The sequence below is a fragment of the Bos grunniens genome, chromosome 18, assembly GCF_055505025.1.
Source record: "Bos grunniens cultivar Pamir isolate PY7600 chromosome 18, Bosgru_T2T1.0, whole genome shotgun sequence".
Lineage (NCBI taxonomy): Eukaryota > Metazoa > Chordata > Mammalia > Artiodactyla > Bovidae > Bos > Bos grunniens.
Window position 1 is genome coordinate 56766807 of NC_141182.1, and position 18333 is coordinate 56785139.

At 52.6% G+C, this 18333-nt stretch overlaps 1 protein-coding gene across 8 annotated transcripts in view; it reads left to right on the forward strand.

Annotated features, from left to right (window-relative positions):
• Positions 1 to 18333, forward strand: part of MYH14 (myosin heavy chain 14) — a 78773-nt gene that overhangs the window by 44717 nt on the left and 15723 nt on the right. For all 8 annotated transcript variants that reach the window (XM_086353739.1, XM_086353741.1, XM_086353740.1 and 5 more), the window contains 14 exons: positions 1892 to 1961; positions 2102 to 2262; positions 3458 to 3566; positions 4631 to 4762; positions 5600 to 5806; positions 7220 to 7357; positions 9460 to 9583; positions 10207 to 10378; positions 12207 to 12419; positions 12988 to 13132; positions 14471 to 14677; positions 16514 to 16618; positions 16714 to 16866; positions 18023 to 18271. In XM_086353739.1, coding sequence (XP_086209865.1) covers positions 1892 to 1961; positions 2102 to 2262; positions 3458 to 3566; positions 4631 to 4762; positions 5600 to 5806; positions 7220 to 7357; positions 9460 to 9583; positions 10207 to 10378; positions 12207 to 12419; positions 12988 to 13132; positions 14471 to 14677; positions 16514 to 16618; positions 16714 to 16866; positions 18023 to 18271 — 2185 coding nt within the window. The remainder of the gene's footprint in view (positions 1 to 1891; positions 1962 to 2101; positions 2263 to 3457; positions 3567 to 4630; positions 4763 to 5599; positions 5807 to 7219; positions 7358 to 9459; positions 9584 to 10206; positions 10379 to 12206; positions 12420 to 12987; positions 13133 to 14470; positions 14678 to 16513; positions 16619 to 16713; positions 16867 to 18022; positions 18272 to 18333) is intronic.

An 18333-nucleotide genomic window follows, 5' to 3' on the forward strand; every position in this document is an offset into this window, starting at 1 on the left:
AGTGGGCTCCCCAAGAGAAAGGGCATAGAGCATTACGTTGCAATCGGTTATCGCAACAAGCGTTTCTTATAAAAATGCAGTCGAGCAAGAGAACAGAAAATATCAACATATAAGATCCCTAGTGATTGAGAAAGTCTGATACACACATTTCTCAATCACCAATAAAAACTATGGCACTTTAATATTTGATATTAATATGTATATGATATTTATGTGCATGTATATATACGGTAAATATTAAAACAAAAGTTATGCTTCACACAAGCTGTATGTAGCAGAATCATTCACTGAGAATGAGAGCCCCATATACAATTTAAAATTTTCCTATTAGCCATATTTTTAAAAGTAAAAAGAAACAGGGGTAATTAATGATAACAAGAGAGTTTATGTAACCCAATACAGCCAAGATATTAGATCATTTTAACATGTAATCTGGAGAAGGAAATGGCAACCCACTCCTGTATTCTTGCCTGGTAAATTCCATGGACAGAGGAGCCTGGCAGGCTACAGCCCGTGGGGTCACAGGAGTTGGACACGACTGAGCACCCACGCAACATGTAGTCAATATAAAAATTTAGTAGTGAGACATTGTGCATTATTTTGTTTCTTACTGAATCTTTGAAGTTCAGTGTATGTCTTCCATCCATAGCACATCTCAGCTTGGACACAAAATTTCCAGTGGTCAAAGAGAAATATACTCCTATTAAGACAATGAAATTGTGTTGAAAAGAAAAATATTTTGCACTGCTTCAGTTTTCAAATTGAAGTTTCATTTAATTAAAATGAAATGCAATTACAAATCCTGGTCTCCAGTTGCCCCAGCCATCTTTCCAGGGCTCTTTGTAGTTGCATGTGGCCAATAGCGTTACATTGGACAGCTCAGGTCTTCAATTGCCTACTCAAAGTGTGGTCCCTGGATCAGCAGCATCAGTATCACCCAGCAGCTTATTAGATATGCATATTTTTGGGCCCCTCCCCAGACTTACTGGATTAGGATCTGCATCTTAACAAGATCCTTGGTGACTGAGAAACTCTGATACACGCAGATACACACACACACATTTCCCAATCACCAGTTTAAAAATATGGCATATTAATATATGACATTAATATATCATGCATATGATATATATGTGTGTGTGTATGTTATATATATCATATCCATATTTTTAATGAAATGTCATGATCCAGGGAGCGGGCATAGAAGGAGAAAGGCGCTGAGGATGGACACGTATGTGTTTAATGAAATGTACTTTTCAAATTCGGATTTGCACAGAGAAATGTAAAAGAAACATCTGTAAGGCACTTAACTCAGGACCTGACACGTAATAAGTTCAAAAACATCAGCCCCCATTTGTTATTCTCACACTTCCCAGACGCACCTTTTTTTACATCTCAATGACCTATGCACGCATGCGTGCTAAGTCACTTCAGTTGCATCCAACTCTTTGCAACCCCAGTGGACTGTAGCCCACAGGCTCCTCTGTCCATGGGATTCTGCAGGCAGGCATAATGGAGTGGGTTGCCATGCCCTCCTCCAGGGGATCTTCCCAAACCAGGGATCACAACCGTATCTCTTAGTCTCCTGCATTGGCAGAGGAGTTCTTTACCACGAGCGCCACCTGGGAAGCCCCAATTACTTATGGTGTTGGTGTAATTAAACACTTGTAATCAGCAAGTGCTGTGTCCCAGGAGGAGAGCTTTTATTGATGACATTGCTCCTGGTGGTGATAACGATGCTCTCAGCCTGGTGAGCGACCCTCGGTGATATTTGAATATTTCTTTCTGTTACTGTTCCTATTGTTATTTGTCCCTCTGAGCCCAGTGCCTGGCCATGGTGACAGTTTGCTGTTACTCTTCACCCTACCCTACCCCTCTCCCCCCATTGCAGGTATGAGATCCTGACGCCCAATGCCATCCCCAAGGGCTTTATGGATGGGAAGCAGGCCTGTGAGAAGATGGTGAGTGAGAGGTGGAGTGCAAGTGTGTGTGTGTGTGTGTGTGTGTATGTATGTATGGTCTCAAGGGGTGGAGAAGGTTGAGCTGGAAACCTCCCCACTCCTCGCCCCTCCTCCTCACAACCCCTCCCTGAACCCCACAGATCCAGGCCCTAGAATTGGACCCCAACCTCTACCGCGTGGGACAAAGCAAGATCTTCTTCCGGGCAGGCGTTCTGGCCCAGCTAGAGGAAGAGCGGGACCTGAAGGTCACAGATATCATTGTGTCCTTCCAGGCAGCTGCCCGGGGATACCTGGCTCGCAAGTAGGGCTCCACACTATCTCTTGGGGTCATATTGGCCAAGACTGGTTCAGGGAGGGTTGATCAGATGTCCCCAGAGGCGATGCAGGAAGAGGTTGACCAGCTGGGTCCAGATGGCAGGGCCTCTGAGATGGTAGAAGGGCTGAGATACAAAAGGATGGAGCTACTAGATGCCCAGGCTTCTTGGTTCTACAGTCCCTGAGGCTCCTGAGTGATGCTAGGACCACAGAGAAGAGTTCAGTTCAGCCATAGGGCGACCAACCATCACAGTTTGCCTGGGACTGGAAGTTTCCTGGGATGCGTGATCTTCGTGCTAAAACAGAGGAAGCCCCAGGCAAACCGGGTTGAGGTGGTCACCCTAGTGGCCAGTACCTCGAGGGACTCCAATCTGGAGGAGGAGACATACACCAGCACAAAGGGTCACAGTCCAGGGTGAGATGTGCTTCAGTGGGGGTCGTACAGCTGCAGCGAGAGGCCCTGCAGACCAAGTAGATGAAAGACCACGGGAAAGGTGTTCCAGGCAGGAGTGACAGCCTGCCAAGGCCTGGTGATGTGAGAGCCTGGCACATTTCAGGAAGGCAGCGAGTTTTCAGGAAAGTCCCCTTCTCCCTGGGAACTGGCCCAGAGGAAGGATCAGAGAATAAAGGACTCCCCAAACACCAGGCTGAGAGGCAGGGACTGTGACCAGGGGCAGTGGGAGTGGCAGAGGGCCGAGTCAGCTGTGGGCGTAGAAAGACCTCTCTGGAAGCATGTCAGGGATGGGTTGGAGGCTGGGAAGGAAGCTGGGGTGTCTGGTGGGGTAAAAATGAGATCTGAACTGAAGCTGAGGCAGGGGCAGAGTCAAGGGCAGAAAGACTGATGAACTGCCCACACAAGATTTACCGACAATAGAACAATGCTCGCACACGGCTGGTGCGGCTAAGTTGCTTGTCATGTCTGACGCTTGTGACCCCATGGAATGTAACCCACCAGGCTCCTCTGTCCATGGGATTCTCCAGGCAAGAATACTGGAGTAGGTTGGAATCTTCCCAGCCCAGAGATGAAACTCAAGCCTCTTTCATCTCCTGTGTTAGCAGATGGGTTTTTTACCACTAGTGCCACCTGGGAAGCCCAGTAGGCATTTAATAATGGTTGCTAAGGGGACAGGGCCTGGAGGGGCCGTGTGTCCCTTCTCCCACCTGCCTGTCTCCCCACCCAGGGCCTTCCAGAAGCGGCAGCAGCAGCAGAGCGCCCTGAGGGTGATGCAGCGGAACTGTGCGGCTTACCTCAAGCTGAGACACTGGCAGTGGTGGCGGCTCTTCATCAAGGTGAGGGCACCTGGAGGGGTGACCCCAGTGGCAAGGAGACAGGTCCTTGTGGCCAGGTCTGCTTGGGCAAGTGACTTCCTGGGTTTGGGCCTCAGTTTTCTACATCTGTAAAATGGGACCAATCAGCCCAACACTTGTTCCTTGGGATTCTTCAGTTAACAAGTGACAGAAAATCCGACTCAAACCAGCATGGATAGTAGATTCGGGATAGCTTTAGGTGCAGCTGGGTCTAGGGTTGAGTTGGGTGTCCCTAAGATCCCCTAGAATTCAGGGATTCACTGGAAGGACTCACAGAACTTAGAAAAGCTGTTCCACTCGTGGTTACAGTTTATTACAGTGAAAGGATGGACATTAAAGTCAAGAAAGGTAAAAGGCGCACGGGGCATAGTCCAGACTTCCATTTGGGTTCTTCAGGTGTGGGTGGGGCTGGCCTGTTTCTCCAGCCAGAATCACTCAGTGTAAAGTGCGTCTTTCACCATGGACTTGGATGAAGAACTTTGAGGCACACTGTGAGTGGCCAGTGGCTGCTGTAGGCAAAGCGATCCTGTAGCAAAATGGGACACTTTTAGTGCTGCTTGTCATGTACCCTGGACTGTTCTAGACTCTTGGTAAATATGACGTCATTCATGCATTCCGAAAACCCTGTGAAATACGGGCTGCTAGTATTCCCAATTTTGTTTGTTTTTTGGCCCCAGCGAGGGACATGTAGGATCTTAGTTCCCGGACCAGGGATCCAACCTACGCCCCCTTCATTGAAAGCACAGTCTTTTTCTTCTTCTTTTTTTAAATCTGTGGCCAAACCAGCAGGCATGTGGAATCTTAGTTCCCTGACCAGGGCATCGAACCTGTGCCCTCTGCATTGGAAGGCTGAGTCTTAACCACTGGACCGCTCGGGAAGCCCCTCTCATCCCACTTTTCTAGATGAGGTGACACAGCCAGTAGTGGAGGAGCTGGCATGGGAACCCAGGAATGGGACTCTCCTCAGAGCGTGAGCTGTTAGCTTCCGAGCCCAGTGGCCTCCCACGGTGGGAGCCAGCCATCCACACCCCCTCCTGTCCCCACAGGTGAAGCCGCTGCTGCAGGTAACGCGGCAGGATGAGGTGCTGCAGGCGCGGGCTCAGGAACTACAGAAAGTGCAGGAGCTGCAGCAGCAGAGTGCCCGCGAGGTGGGCGAGCTCCAGGGTCGGGTGGCGCAGGTAAGGGGCGGGGCCATCGCGCGGGGGCGGGGCCAGTGGGTGGGACCGGTGGTGGTGGGCGGGGCTTCCGACGGAGCCCGCTGCAGGAATAGATTGCCGGCCGAGTTTCACTCGGGCGGAATGGGGGCGGAAACTGTGGTGTGGTGAGCAGTGAGATGCAGGGAGCAGGGTCCTGGGGATGTGGCCAAGGTATCTGGTGGGAGTGGGGCTGGTGCTGCTGAGACAAGATGCTCGGTAGCTGGTCCAGCACGGGGGCAGGGCAGGAGCCCAGTTTCGTGGCGGGGCCACCCTCCGCAGGCGGTGGACCTTCCACTGTTGCCAGCATTTCTGGTATCTTAAAATAACGCCGAGACAAAGCCCTTCTCGTTCATTTTTTCTGTTTGCTTTTTCGGAGTTATTTCCTTTGGTTGAATTTCTAGGCGTGGGAGTAGTAAATGCAATGTGAGCTGACAGAAAGTCCTCCAGAGGCCATTTCTCTGGAGGATGGACTGGAGATGGAGAAGCTGGAGGCTGGGAGGCCGAGAAGAGTCCACTGGGAGAGGATGAAACCTGAGCCTGTTAGGGTTATAGGGGCAGAGTGGGGCGGCAGGGGATGGAGGGGGACTGACGGACTATAGGGAAGTGAGGGAGAGGGCGGAACCCAGCTGGCTGACTCGGTGACTGGGGCTCATCCTGAGATGACGGGCAGGTTGGGGGACTGTCTTCCATCCCTCCCTCCTGCCCCCCAGGCCCCCAGGCCAGACTAGATCAGGGAGCAGGAGACCCTGATGCTCTGCAGAGGGCCATCCTGGGAGCACTGCCTAGCAGCCGCTGACCTCCCCTCCACCCCCTCCCCAGCTGGAAGAGGAGCGTGCCCGCCTGGCAGAGCAGCTGCGCGCAGAGGCAGAGCTGTGTGCTGAGGCTGAGGAGACCCGGGGCCGGCTGGCAGCCCGGAAGCAGGAGCTTGAGCTGGTGGTGTCCGAGCTGGAGGCCCGCGTGGGCGAGGAGGAGGAGTGCAGTCGCCAGCTGCAAACCGAGAAGAAGAGGCTGCAGCAACACATACAGGTCTGCCCACCCACCCCCTACCTGCGCCCCGAGGCCACCTCCCCCCACCCCTTCTGTTGACCCCGCCCACCTCTGCTTCAGCAAGCCCTGCCTCTTAAAAACAAGTCTCAGTTCAAAGTGGCTTAAGCAAAGAGACTACTTTTGTTTGTTCTTTTCAAATAATGGGAGACTCTAGACTCTGTAAGCTTCAGGCATGGCTGGATCCAGGTGCTCAAGCAGTCGCCTCAGTACTCTGCCTCTCTCCATCTTCTGGCTCCATTTGCCTCTGTGCTGCTGCATTCTGAGGCTGGCTGTCCTCCCTTGGTTCCCCTTCAAAATCCACAGATGTGTTCTACACTTGAGGCACATCTCAATTCAGATGCTAAATTCTCACTGGCAGGACTTCATCGGCATTTGTGCTCCATAACTTCTTCAGTGGAAACACGTAGATTCATATCCCCAACTTGGTCCAAACATACTTCACAGTTTCCCAATAATTAATTGAGTGACTGGTTTTCAGTTTAAGAGAAGTTGAGATAAATTGAAAATTCAGCTCCTCAGTCAGACTGGTCACATTTTGAGAACTCAGTAGCATTTTAATCATTGCCTCTTGACCCCATTGGAGAGGGAGAGCCCTGCCCTGCAGTTATGGAGATGGCCTAACACACCACACCTGATCCTGGACAGATGTGCTAGAAAGCAAGTTACTGGTCACAAATACTCACAGCCTGAGGAAGGCAGACACCGTGACACAGAGAGTCACAGTGGGGTTGCACTCAGGAATGCAGTGAACCAGCTGCTGCTATGGGAGGCAGGCTTAGTAGTAACAAGAGAACGAGGTGACCCCACTTTCCTGCAGGAAGATGTGATTGGTTTGTTTATTTAATTAATTAATTTATTTTTTGGCTGCACCACATGGCATGCATGATCTTAGTTCTCTGGCCAGGGACCCCACCCCCATGCCTCTGAACTCATGCCTTCAGCATTGGAAGTGAGGAGTCCTAACCATTGGACCACCAGGGAAGTCCCAATTACTTTGTTTAAATAATTCCAAGGACTACCAGGTAATTGAAGTGCACTAGACAAGGATAAGCAGATACCCTGTCTTGTCCCCAGGATATAATATCTGTATCCTGTAGAGATATTGTGTATAGATATCTATACAGACAGTGTAGACAGTGTATAGATATTGTATGCTGGGCACCAGGTTCAATGTCTCCAACAGTGCCTGGCCCCCCTGCCAGGCACTCAGTCAATGTTTATTGAGCCAATGAATGAAAGTAATAGTTGGGTCCTTCCCAGCCCTGCCCAGAGTGTGGACCTGTTTGAGCCACAAGCCCCGGGGGTCTGTGAGCCATCCCCACCACCCCTGTCCGTCCCATCACACCCCAGTCCCCACCCCTGGGTCCTCACCCCACCTCCTCCACATTCCAGGAGCTGGAGACTCACCTCGAGGCTGAGGAAGGGGCCCGGCAGAAGCTGCAGCTGGAGAAGGTGACGACGGAGGCAAAGCTGAAAAAACTGGGGGAAGATCTGTTACTCTTGGAAGATCAGAACGCCAAGCTGAGCAAGGTCGGTGGCCGGTGAGCCCCCAAGCGTGGAGGGTGTGGGCCCACTGGTGGGCTGGGTCCCTCTCTGCATCGCCCACCCCCAGCATGCCCACCTCTAGGAGTCTTTGGATTCTCCATCTTGGCTGTGTCTCCCTTGAACTTTTCCCATCTCCTAGCCTCTCTGTCACAGCTTCACTCCAGCCAGTGTTTACTGAGCAGCTATTATGAGTCATTCTTTATCTCTGTGTCATCAGACACCCCAAAGCCTCATTGCTAAAAGCAACCCCCATTTCATTACATCCCATTGCTCTGTGGGTCCACTGGGCTATGGTCCCCTTAAAGAGTTGCCATGACATGATGGCAGGGGCTGGAAGGTGGTATCTGGGTGCTCCTTCATGCGGCCTCTCTGCTTACAGGAGAGCCTGGGTTTCTCATCTGGCAGCTCAGGACTCCCAGAAAATGAAGCAGAAGCAACCAGGCCTCTTAAAGGCTTAAGCCTGGAACTGACATCACTTTCTCTGAATTCTATGCATCAGGCGTTGGCAAAGGTTTTCTCTAAAAGGCCGAATAGTAAACATTCAGGGCTCAGCAGGCTGCTCTGTTTCTGTGCCAACCACTCAAATCTGCTGTTGTAATGTGAAAGCAGCCACAGATGGCCTGTGATCAAATGGGCGTGGCTATGTCTCAATAAAACTTTATTTATAAATGCAAGCAGTGGGCCAGGTTTGGCCTGCAGGCTGTGATTTGCCGACCACTGAGATTAAAGCCGGAGAAGGCAATGGCACCCCACTCCAGTACTCTTGCCTGGAAATCCCATGGATGGAGGAGCCTGGTAGGCTGCAGTCCATGGGGTCACGAAGAGTCGGACACAACTGAGTGACTTCACTTTCACTTTATACTTTCGTGCATTGGAGAAGGAAATGGCAACCCACTCCAGTGTTCTTGCCTGGAGAATCCCAGGGACAGGGGAGCCTGGTGGGCTGCCATCTATGGGGTCGCACAGAGTCGGACACAACTGAAGCGACTTAGCAGCAGCAGCAGCAGCAGAGCTTAAAGCAGACTCAGTCTAGATTCAAGGGGTGGAGAACTGGACTCTGTCCATGGCTGGGCATGTGGTGAAGAGTCTGCCACCATCTTTAACCTGCTCAGGGTTAAACCCCTGGGCTAGGCACAGGGGATATGGCATTTAACTAACTAGAAAAACATTTCTGTCCTCACAAAGGCATGGGCAAGGGGGAAGCTAGCTGAGTCACCCCAGGAAATCAACATAATCATACACTGTGAACGAATTATAAACTGTCAGAAAAGAATAGAAAACTGTGGAAGGGGATGGCCTGACCTGCACTAGGTGTGGTCAGGACAGGCTTCCCGGAGGCAGTGTTGCCTGAGTTGAGAGCTCAACGATGCACAGGAGTCTTCTGGAACATTCCTTGGATGCAGTGGCTCTTCTCTCCTACTCTGTTCTATGTCTTCCTTTTTAAGGTAGTGCCAACCCACTGCCTAGACTTCCAAAACCACTCACAGTATGAAAAACGCTGCTCAAAAAATACATAAATAATGAAAATAAGTAAAAAATAATAAAAAGACAGAAAAGAAAAAAGTGCTGGTCCAGGCCAGTGCTTCTCAAACTCCCATGTGCCCAAGACTCACAGGGAGAACTTGTCAGAGTGCAGATTCTGACTCGGCAGGTCTGGAGGGGGGGGGACCCTGAGATTCCATTCCTAACAAGCTCCTATTTGGTGCTGATGACGCTGGTCCGTGAATCAGACCTGGAGTAGTGATGAGGCTCCAGTGCTCACCCGTGCATGCAGCTGAAGTGCAAGGATGTTCACTGCAGTGTTGTTTATAATAGCAGGTGATGCAAATCAACGTGAGCATCCATCCGAGGGCCGTCGGGTTAATGAATGGGGGGTATCCTTCCAATAGTGGGAGTCTATGCAGTTAAGTCTGATGGGAGTGTGATGGGTTCATAGACACTAGGGACACTAGGGAATGGGAAAGGAGGGAAGGGGTGGGAGCAGGAAGGGTCAGGGGAGGAAGGAGGTGAGCAGAAACACAGATGGGAATGACAGCCAAGATGAGCACGAGCCCCTGACTCCCACCCCCACCTCCCACTGTGCTCAGGAGCGGAAGCTGCTGGAGGAGCGGCTGTCCGAGTTCTCATCCCAGGCAGCCGAGGAGGAGGAGAAAGTCAAGAGCCTCAATAAGCTTCGACTCAAATATGAGGCCACCATTGCAGACATGGAGGGTGAGCTCCCGCCCCCCAGGGGGGCCTATGCACACTCCAGCAGGGGCGAGGGTGGGGTCGGGGGACAGCCCTCATGTGCTGTGGGGCCTCAGTGGTCACATCTGCTAAATGGGGGCAGGAAAGAAGGCTGGGGACAGGTTGTGTGTCCTCCTTCCCAATCCAGTTCTCTTCCTATCTCCTTGGTATCTTGGGTGACTCTAGCTGATGGCTCCACTAACTGTTTCAGACACATTTTTTTTTTCTGGCTCTGTCCCTTGCTGAGGACTCAGAAGCAGAAACAGAAGAGAGGGAGCACAGGAGGAGGCTGCGGGGCGGGGGGAGGGGGGGGAGGGGGGGCAGGGAGAAGAAGACAGGGCAGAGCGAGCCGGCCGGCCGGCAGGGGCCGGCGGGGGCGTGGGGGCGGTGGGGGAGAGGACGGCCTCTGGGGTCTGCTGCGGATCGGGACCAGTGGGCTATCCCAGGGGTGGGGAAGCTGGGAAAGATGGGGAGGGGTGGAAAAAGAGGCTGAGCTCAGCCTGACGCCCTGAAAGTGCGTGCGATGACTGGGGCGAGGGGGCTGGGGGTCTCCCTGGGGGTGTGGGTCTGGCTCCCTCATGCGTGGACCACACTCCTCCTGCCTGCAGACCGCCTCCGGAAGGAGGAGAAGAGCCGCCAGGAACTGGAGAAGCTGAAGCGGCGGCTGGACGTGGAGGGCTCGGAGCTGCAGGAGCAGATGGCGGAACAGCAGCAGCGGGCAGAAGAGCTGCGCGCCCAGCTGGGCCGCAAGGAGGAGGAGCTGCAGGCCGCCTTGGCCAGGTGCGGGGTGGGCCGGCGGGGCGCGCGGCACGAGGGCGCCGCCTAGCGGCGATGGAGACGCCCGGCTGAGACCCGCTAACCCACAGAGATTCAGTGTACCCTTCTGTAAGATGGACATAGCCAGAGTTCCAAGCCCTCCTGGTTAAGGGAAAACTGAAAGCGGGCCCTGCGTGTCTAGTAACTTAACAGTTTCTTGCACTGAGGCCAGAAAATGCTTTTTTCTTCCTCTCCCCCCTCCCCCTTCCTCTCCCCAGCCTCTCAAAGCTGAACAACTCAGAATCTGCTGTGATTGGATAAGTGATCTGGCCGTCTTAGGAATCATAATCATCATAATGCCAGCCATTCACAATTATTGAGCGCTTACTGTATGCCAGATATGGCGCTCACTGTTTTAGATGCTTTTCACCCTTGCGACCTTAGGCGCCCTTGTGTATGGATGCAGCTGGAATTCAGAGCAGCTACAATGTTGGGGAAATGTGGATTGCAGAATCGATGGGACACGGGTTGGTGGAGGGGAGTTAAGAACTGTGCACCCTCCAGCCTGACTTCTGAGTTCAAATCCCAATTCCTCCCCTTTCTGGCCTCATGACCTTACCCGAATAACATCACCTCTCAAGTCTTAGTTTCTCCATCTGGAAAATGGGGGTGATTATAGAAGCTCTCCCAGGGTTAGTGTAATAGTCGCTTAGTCGTGTTGGACTCTTTGTGACCCTATGGACTGTAGCCCACCAGCCTCCTCTGTCCAATGGATTTCCCAGGTAAGAATACTGGAGTGGGTTGACATTTCCTTCTCCAGGGAAATCTTCCCAACCCAAGGATTGAAACTGAGTCTCCTGTGTTGCAGGCAAATTCTTTACCATCTGAGCCACCAGGGAAGCCCAGGGTTAGTGTGGGGGTTAAATAAGAAGGCGCTGAGGACATGCTTCGCACAACCTAGGGCCTCAATTGATGCTGTGGTGTGTCTGTTCCTACTTTCCATTATCACTGTTATTTTTTTCCCTTTTGCGTTGAGGTGAAATTCACATAGCAAAATTAACCATTTTAAAGCATACCACTGAGGGGTGTTTGGTACATTCACAATGCTGTGCAATCACTACCATCACCTCAATAAAAATCCTATTAAAAAATCCCTCCCCATCTCTCCCTCCCCTTAGCCCTCGGCAACCACCAGTGTGCTTCCTGTCCGCCTAGATTTGCTGATTCTTGCTACTTCTCCTAAGTGGAGTTGTGTAACACATAGCCTTTGGCACTTATGTATTACTGTTTCCATCACCACCCTCCTGGCAGTCCTGTGACGTGGGCGGTCATGCTCTCTCACAAACTGGGAGCCTGCAGTTCAGAGAGGCTGTCACTTGCCAGGGCAGGTGGCCAAGCAGAGGACACAAACTGTGATCGGCATATTTCCCTGAGCTGTTTAATCTGCAGTCCACACTGCCCCTTCATCCGGCTCCTCTTTGCAACAGCTTGATCCTAGAAGGGTTATGAGGAGGAGTTCAGGGGTCAGCCACCCACTGACCAAGTGACCAGGGCAAGTACTTTCCCACCCTGCGCCCCAGTTTCCTGCGTGGGCATGAACATCACATGGGATGATAAGGCAGAGGGCTCTCAAGTGGAGGGAACTTAGTAAGCATCCTCGTGATACCAGTGGTGTCATCCCCATTTTACAGCTAGGGAAGTTGAGGCTCTGAGTCCTAGAGGCACGTGTCCAAGGACAGAGCTGGGATTCGAATCTGGAACTGGCCATGTCTAGTCCCTCCACGCCCCCAGAAATCATCCCCACCCCCTGCCTGTCCTTGTACTAACCCCCTTGATCCTTGTCTACCCCCAGGGCAGAGGAAGAGGGTGGAGTCCGGGCCCAGCTACTCAAATCCCTGAGGGAGGCGCAGGCTGGGCTGGCCGAAGCCCAGGAGGACCTGGAGGCTGAGCGCGTGGCCAGGGCCAAGGCGGAGAAGCAGCGCCGGGACCTGGGCGAGGAGCTGGAGGCACTGCGGGGCGAGCTGGAGGACACGTTGGACTCCACCAATGCACAGCAGGAGCTCCGGTGAGGCTGGGCGGCCGGCAGCTGGCACCGGTTGGGGACCTGTGGAACCAGGTTGGGAGGAGAGGAAAAGGACATGGGTCCAAACTCTCCATCTGCACAGATATTGAGTCATTCACCAACTGTTTTCTGGGCACTGGCTCTGGACCAAGCTGGGGACATAAATGGATCAGACTCAGGCATTGTCCTCTGGAACTCCCAGTCTGGGAGTAAGCAGATTCAGGCAAAGACAGACCTGGTCCAGAGCTAAGTGAGCTTTAATGGAGTAGGACAGGCCATCGTGGATGATCAGAGAAGACCCCTGTATCACGCTATGGGAGGGAGTCCAAAAAGACTTCTTGAGAAGGGGGCATTTTGAATAGGGTTTTGACAGATGCATAGGAGCTCACTCTTAAAGCCACACTCCTCCTGCAGCATCACCACCCATACTCCTCGGGGAATATAGAACGAAGTCCCCATCCTTGAAGGGAAAGAATAAGAAGAGGCACAACCGGCTGTCGGGGGCTGCCCTAAAGTCCCAGTCTTCCTCTATTCTGAAATTCTATTCCCTGTCCCCCTTCCCCAATAAAAGGTCCAAGAGAGAACAGGAGGTGACGGAGTTGAAGAAGGCTCTGGAGGAGGAAACGCGCATTCATGAGGTGGCAGTGCAGGAGCTGCGGCAGCGCCATGGCCAGGCCCTGGGAGAGCTGGCGGAGCAGCTGGAGCAAGCCCGGAGGGTGGGTTGGGACGGGGCTGGGGTTTCTGGGGAGCCATGGGGAGGCAAAGTGGGATGCTGGGTGGAGAAGGTATGTCTGGCTGGTCCTAGGCCAGCCCCTTCTCTTCTCAGGTATTCATGTCTCTGATCCATCTTTTTTAAAAAAATAATTTACTTATTATTGGCTGTGCTGGGTCTCGCTGCTGCTCGGGCTTTTCTGTAGTTGTGGTGAACGGGGGCTGCTCTCTAGTTGCAGTGCTCGGGCTTCTCATTGCAGTGGTTTCTCTTGCCGCAGAGCAAGGCTCTAGAGCTTTTGGGGTTCAGTGGTTGTGGCTCCCAGGCCCTAGAGCACAGGCTCGATAGTTGTGGCCCCGGGGCTGAGTTGCTCTGCAGGCATGTGGGATCTTTCTGGACCGGGGATCGAACCCATGTCTCCTGCATTGGCAGGTGGATTCTTTACCACTGAGCCACCAGGGAAGCCCACCGATCCATCTTTCATTCAGCGAACGTTCGTTGAATATGTGCTATGTTCCTGGTGTGATATTGAGGGCCCCAAATATGAACCAGACAATCAGTACACACTTCTATTGTGGAGATGATGTTTTAGCAGGAGAGGCAGAGTGTAAACGATCTAAACAGATTCACAGTATATATCAGGGTTATAAGGGCTATGGGAAAATGATGAACAAAAAGCGGGGTCAGAATGCCAATAGTGGGGCGAGGGGGGCATTTTGTGATTTGAAATAGAGAAGGCCATGGAGAGATTCTACGAAAAGGTGACCTCTGAGTGAAAAGCTGAAGGAAAGGGCTTCCCAAGAGGCTCAGTGGTAAAGAATCTGCCTGCCAATGCAGGTGACATGGTTTTGATCCCTGGGCGGGGAAGATCTCACATGCCTTGGGATAACTAAGCCCTTGCATCACAACTGTTAAGCCTGTGCTCTAGAGCCCAGGAGCCAAAACTACTGAAGCTTGCATGCCCTAGAGCCCATGCTCCGCAACAAGAGAAACCACGGCCATGTGAAGCCCATACATGGCAACTAGAGAGCAGCCCCTGCTCACCACAGCCGGAGAAAGCCCCCTCGAAGAAACAAAGACCCATCATGGCCAAAAATAAATAAATAAGGTCATAATAAAAAAAAAATTAAGGAAGCGAAGGGTGACCCCATCTTGGCATCCTGGGAAACATGTTCTGGGCAGAGGGAACAGTCAGTGCAAAGGCCCTGGGGCAGGAGTGTGCCTGGGTCTTTAAGGAATGGTGAGGGGTTCCAGAGGAAATAGTGCAAGGGACATGGGGCATGCATGTGCCTGGCCTGGTAGAGAAAGGGAGTCATAAATCTCTGCCGTCTCTCTCCCACCTCAGAGCAAAGGCACATGGGAGAAGACCCGCTTGACTCTGGAGGCTGAAGTGTCTGAGCTGCGGACGGAGCTCAGCAACCTGCAGACCGCGCGGCAGGAGGGTGAGCAGCGGAGGCGTCGCCTGGAGTCACAGCTGCAGGAGGTGCAGGGCCGCGTGGGCGACGGGGAGCGGGCCCGAGCAGAGGCTGCAGAGAAGCTGCAGCGAGCCCAGGTGAGTGGGGCGGCCAGCTCAGCGGTGGTGTCTGCTGTGTGACTTTGGGTGAGATGCCTGCCCTCTCTGGGCTTCGGTTTGGTCCACATCAACCCTGCCGTCCCTGCCAACTTCTTCAGCATTATCACATATTAACAGCTAGTATCGGGTGAGTGGTTGCTTTATACCAAACATCCTGTGTATTTTTACTAAAGCCTCCTGACCTTCCTCTGAAGGAAGTGCTAATATTGTTCCCATTTTACACACAGAGAAACTGAGGCCCGGGGACGTGAAGCTGGTTGTCTAAGGTCCCTCAGAGCCAAAGCGTGAATCCAGGCATGACTAACCTTGCGGCTCTTAACCCTGCCGCAGTGCCCACGTTTCACCCTCTTATCTTCTGGCCATAAATAATCCATGGTCTGATTAGAAAAACCCAGGGTGAACATTTAAACCTGTAGGTAGAAAATGTCATACTGTAATTGTTAGGAGAGATGTGGGCTTTTTATTTTAATTGTATTATGTTTTTAAACTAAATGACCAATACCTGTTTATTGCTGAGAACACGAGGCCAGGAGCTGCATCCAGGATCATTGTGGTGGTGATTTGGGTGCCAGGAGAACAGCTTTATTGAAATATAACTCACATACTGTATAACTCACCCATTTAAAATCAAACCAGTCCATCCTAAAGGAAATCAACCCTGAATATTCATTGGAAGGACTGATGCTGAAGCTGAAGCTTCAACACTTTGGCCACCTGATATGAAGAGCCGAGTCTTAGAAAAGACCCTGAGGCTGGGAAAGATTGAGGGCAGGAGGAGAAGTGGGTGACAGAGGATGATACTGTTAGATAGCATCACTGATTTAATGGCCATGAGTTTGAACAAACTCCAGGAGATAGTGAAGGATAAGGAAGCTTGGTGTGCTACAGTCCATGGGGTTGCAAAGAGTTGGACACCACTGAGCAACTGAACAACGAGTTTTAGTATATTCATAGAGTTGTACATTTATCACCATAATCTAATTTTAGGACATTTTCATCACCCTAGAAAGAAATCCCGTACGAGAGTTAGGGTTAAGGTCCTCCAATCTCACCCCCTGCCCTAGCAATTACTAATCTACTTTCTGTCTCTTTAGATTTCCTATTCTGGACACTTCATAGAAATGGAATCATACAATATGTGTCTTGTGTCTGACTTCACTCACTTAGCATAGTGTTGTCAAGGCTCATCCATGTTGTAGCATCCATCTGTACTTCATTATTTTTATGGCTGAATAATATTCCATTGTCTAGAGAGACCACATTTTGTTTATCCAGTCATCCGTGGATGGACGTTTGGGTTGTTTCCACCTTCTGGCAGTTGTGAATGCTGCTTCTGTGAACACCCCTGTACAGGTTTTTGCATGGACTTGTTTTCATTTCTCCTGGGTACAGACCCAGGAGCGGAATTGCTGGGCCCTGTGGAAACTCTGGTTTAACATCCTTGGTGGCTCAGATGGTAAAGAGTCTGCCTGCAATGCAGGAGACCAGGGTTCGATCCCTGGGTCGGGAAGATCCCCTGGAGAAGGGAATGGCAAACCATTCCAGTGTTCTTGCCTGGAGAATCCCATGGACAGAGGAGCCTGGTGGGCTACGGTGCATGGGGTCACAAAGGGTGAGACAGGACTGAACGACTAACACTTTCACTTTCACATGGAAACTCTGCATTTAACCATTTTAAGGAGCTGCTAGACTGATTATCGCGGCAGCTGCACCCTTCTACATCCCCACCAGCAGTGGGTAGTGGGGATCTGAGGCAGGTACACAGGGGGGTCAGCTGGCAGGAAGCTGCCATTATAAGATGCCCCTTCCCCACAGTCTGAACTCGAGAATGTGTCTGGAGCCCTGAGCGAGGCCGAGTCCAAAGCCATCAGGCTGAGCAAGGAGCTGACCAGCATGGAGGCCCAGCTCCACGATGCCCAGGTGACCCCAGCTCCCATCTCACCACCCGCTCCCCAACCCAGACCACCCCCAACTCTCCTGCCCACACTGAACATCGTCCTCTCATCCACCTGCAGGAGCTGCTGCAGGAGGAGACCAGAGCGAAGCTGGCCCTGGGGTCCCGGGCACGAGCCCTGGAGGCGGAGGCAGCCGGGCTGCGGGAGCAGCTGGACGAGGAAGCGGCCGCCAGGGAGCGAGCGGGCCGCGAGCTGCAGGCCGCCCAGGCCCAGGTGAACAGCCCTGCAGGGAGATCCCCCACCCGGCTCCTGCTGGGTTCCGTGGCTCACGGGGTGACCCCACAGGCCAGCACGTCACAAGCCAGGCCAATGCAAGCCAGACTCCCCTCCTGTCTGTCCCCGCAGCCCCAGCCCTGCACAAACTTCATCCTCTGTCACCTGTATCCTCTCAGCCTCCCTTCAAACCTCCCTGCCTCTAGTCTATCCCCTTCTGGCTCATCCTTCACATGGTCTTTGTAAAGCCGGAGCTGATGCTGCCTTTTCCTTGCTCACACACCTCCCAGGGCTCCCCAACTACCCACCCTGGACAAAATCCATGCCTCTCACCAGGTTGTCAGAGATCCTGCATTCTCTGGGCCTTCTTTCATCGTTAGCTATATTCATCTCTCATCTCTCTTTCCTCACTTCATGTAGGAAAACGCTTTTCATTTATTAGGACTTAGCATCCGCCTCTCCTGTTCTAAGAAATTACTCACCACCCTTCTCTGAGCTCCCTTAACCCTTCTTTCTCCTTTGTCCCCACTCCAGTCACCCTGACTGGCTAGAACTGTCATTGCCCATGAGTCCCCCGACCAGACTGAAAGCTCCTTGAAGGTGGGACCCCATCAGAGTTAGATCTGGGTCCCCAGCCTAAGCCAACATAGTGCCTGATGTATGGGATGCCTTGAGAAATGCCTGTTGAATGAATGATGAATGTATGCCTGTGAATATCGTTCTTTAACTGGAAAACTCCTATGCATACTTCAAGATCCATCACAAATGCTCCGTCCTCCAGGAAGTCTTGAATGTTCTCAATAGATTTTTGAGCCCGTCTGGTGGACTCCTGTGGCTTCCCTATTTCTACCTTAGCCTCTATCACCCTGGTTGTGACACTCAGTCTCCCCCATCAGACTAGGGGTTCCCCAGGGCAGAACCCAGGTCTGATTCATCTTCTGGGTCCTGTGGGAACCATTTTAACGTCCTGGAGGAGCTGGGGCTCTGAGAACTCACAACCTTATCCCTACTCTTCAGGCAGAAGTGCCCAACGGAGTGAATCATTTCCCTCTTGGGCCTCAGTCTCCTCATCTGGGAAATGGGGCCCCACTAACTCACACCCGGGTTGCCGACATGGGTGCCACCCTCCCTCTCTTTCCTCCACCCCCAACCCCAGCTGTCAGAGTGGCGGCGGCGCCAGGAAGAGGAGGCAGGGGCCCTGGAGGCAGGGGAGGAGGCTAGGCGCCGGGCGGCCCGAGAGGCTGAGGCCCTGAACCAGCGCCTGGCAGAAAAGGCGGAAGTGGTGGAGCGGCTGGAGCGGGGCCGCCGGCGGCTGCAGCAGGAGCTGGACGATGCCACAGTGGACCTGGAGCAGCAGCGACAGCTTGTGAGCGCACTGGAGAAGAAGCAGCGCAAGTTCGACCAGGTGAGGCACCTTGGGTTAGCCACCTGGGGAACTGGGATGCTCACCCACGCTGCCCGTCACGG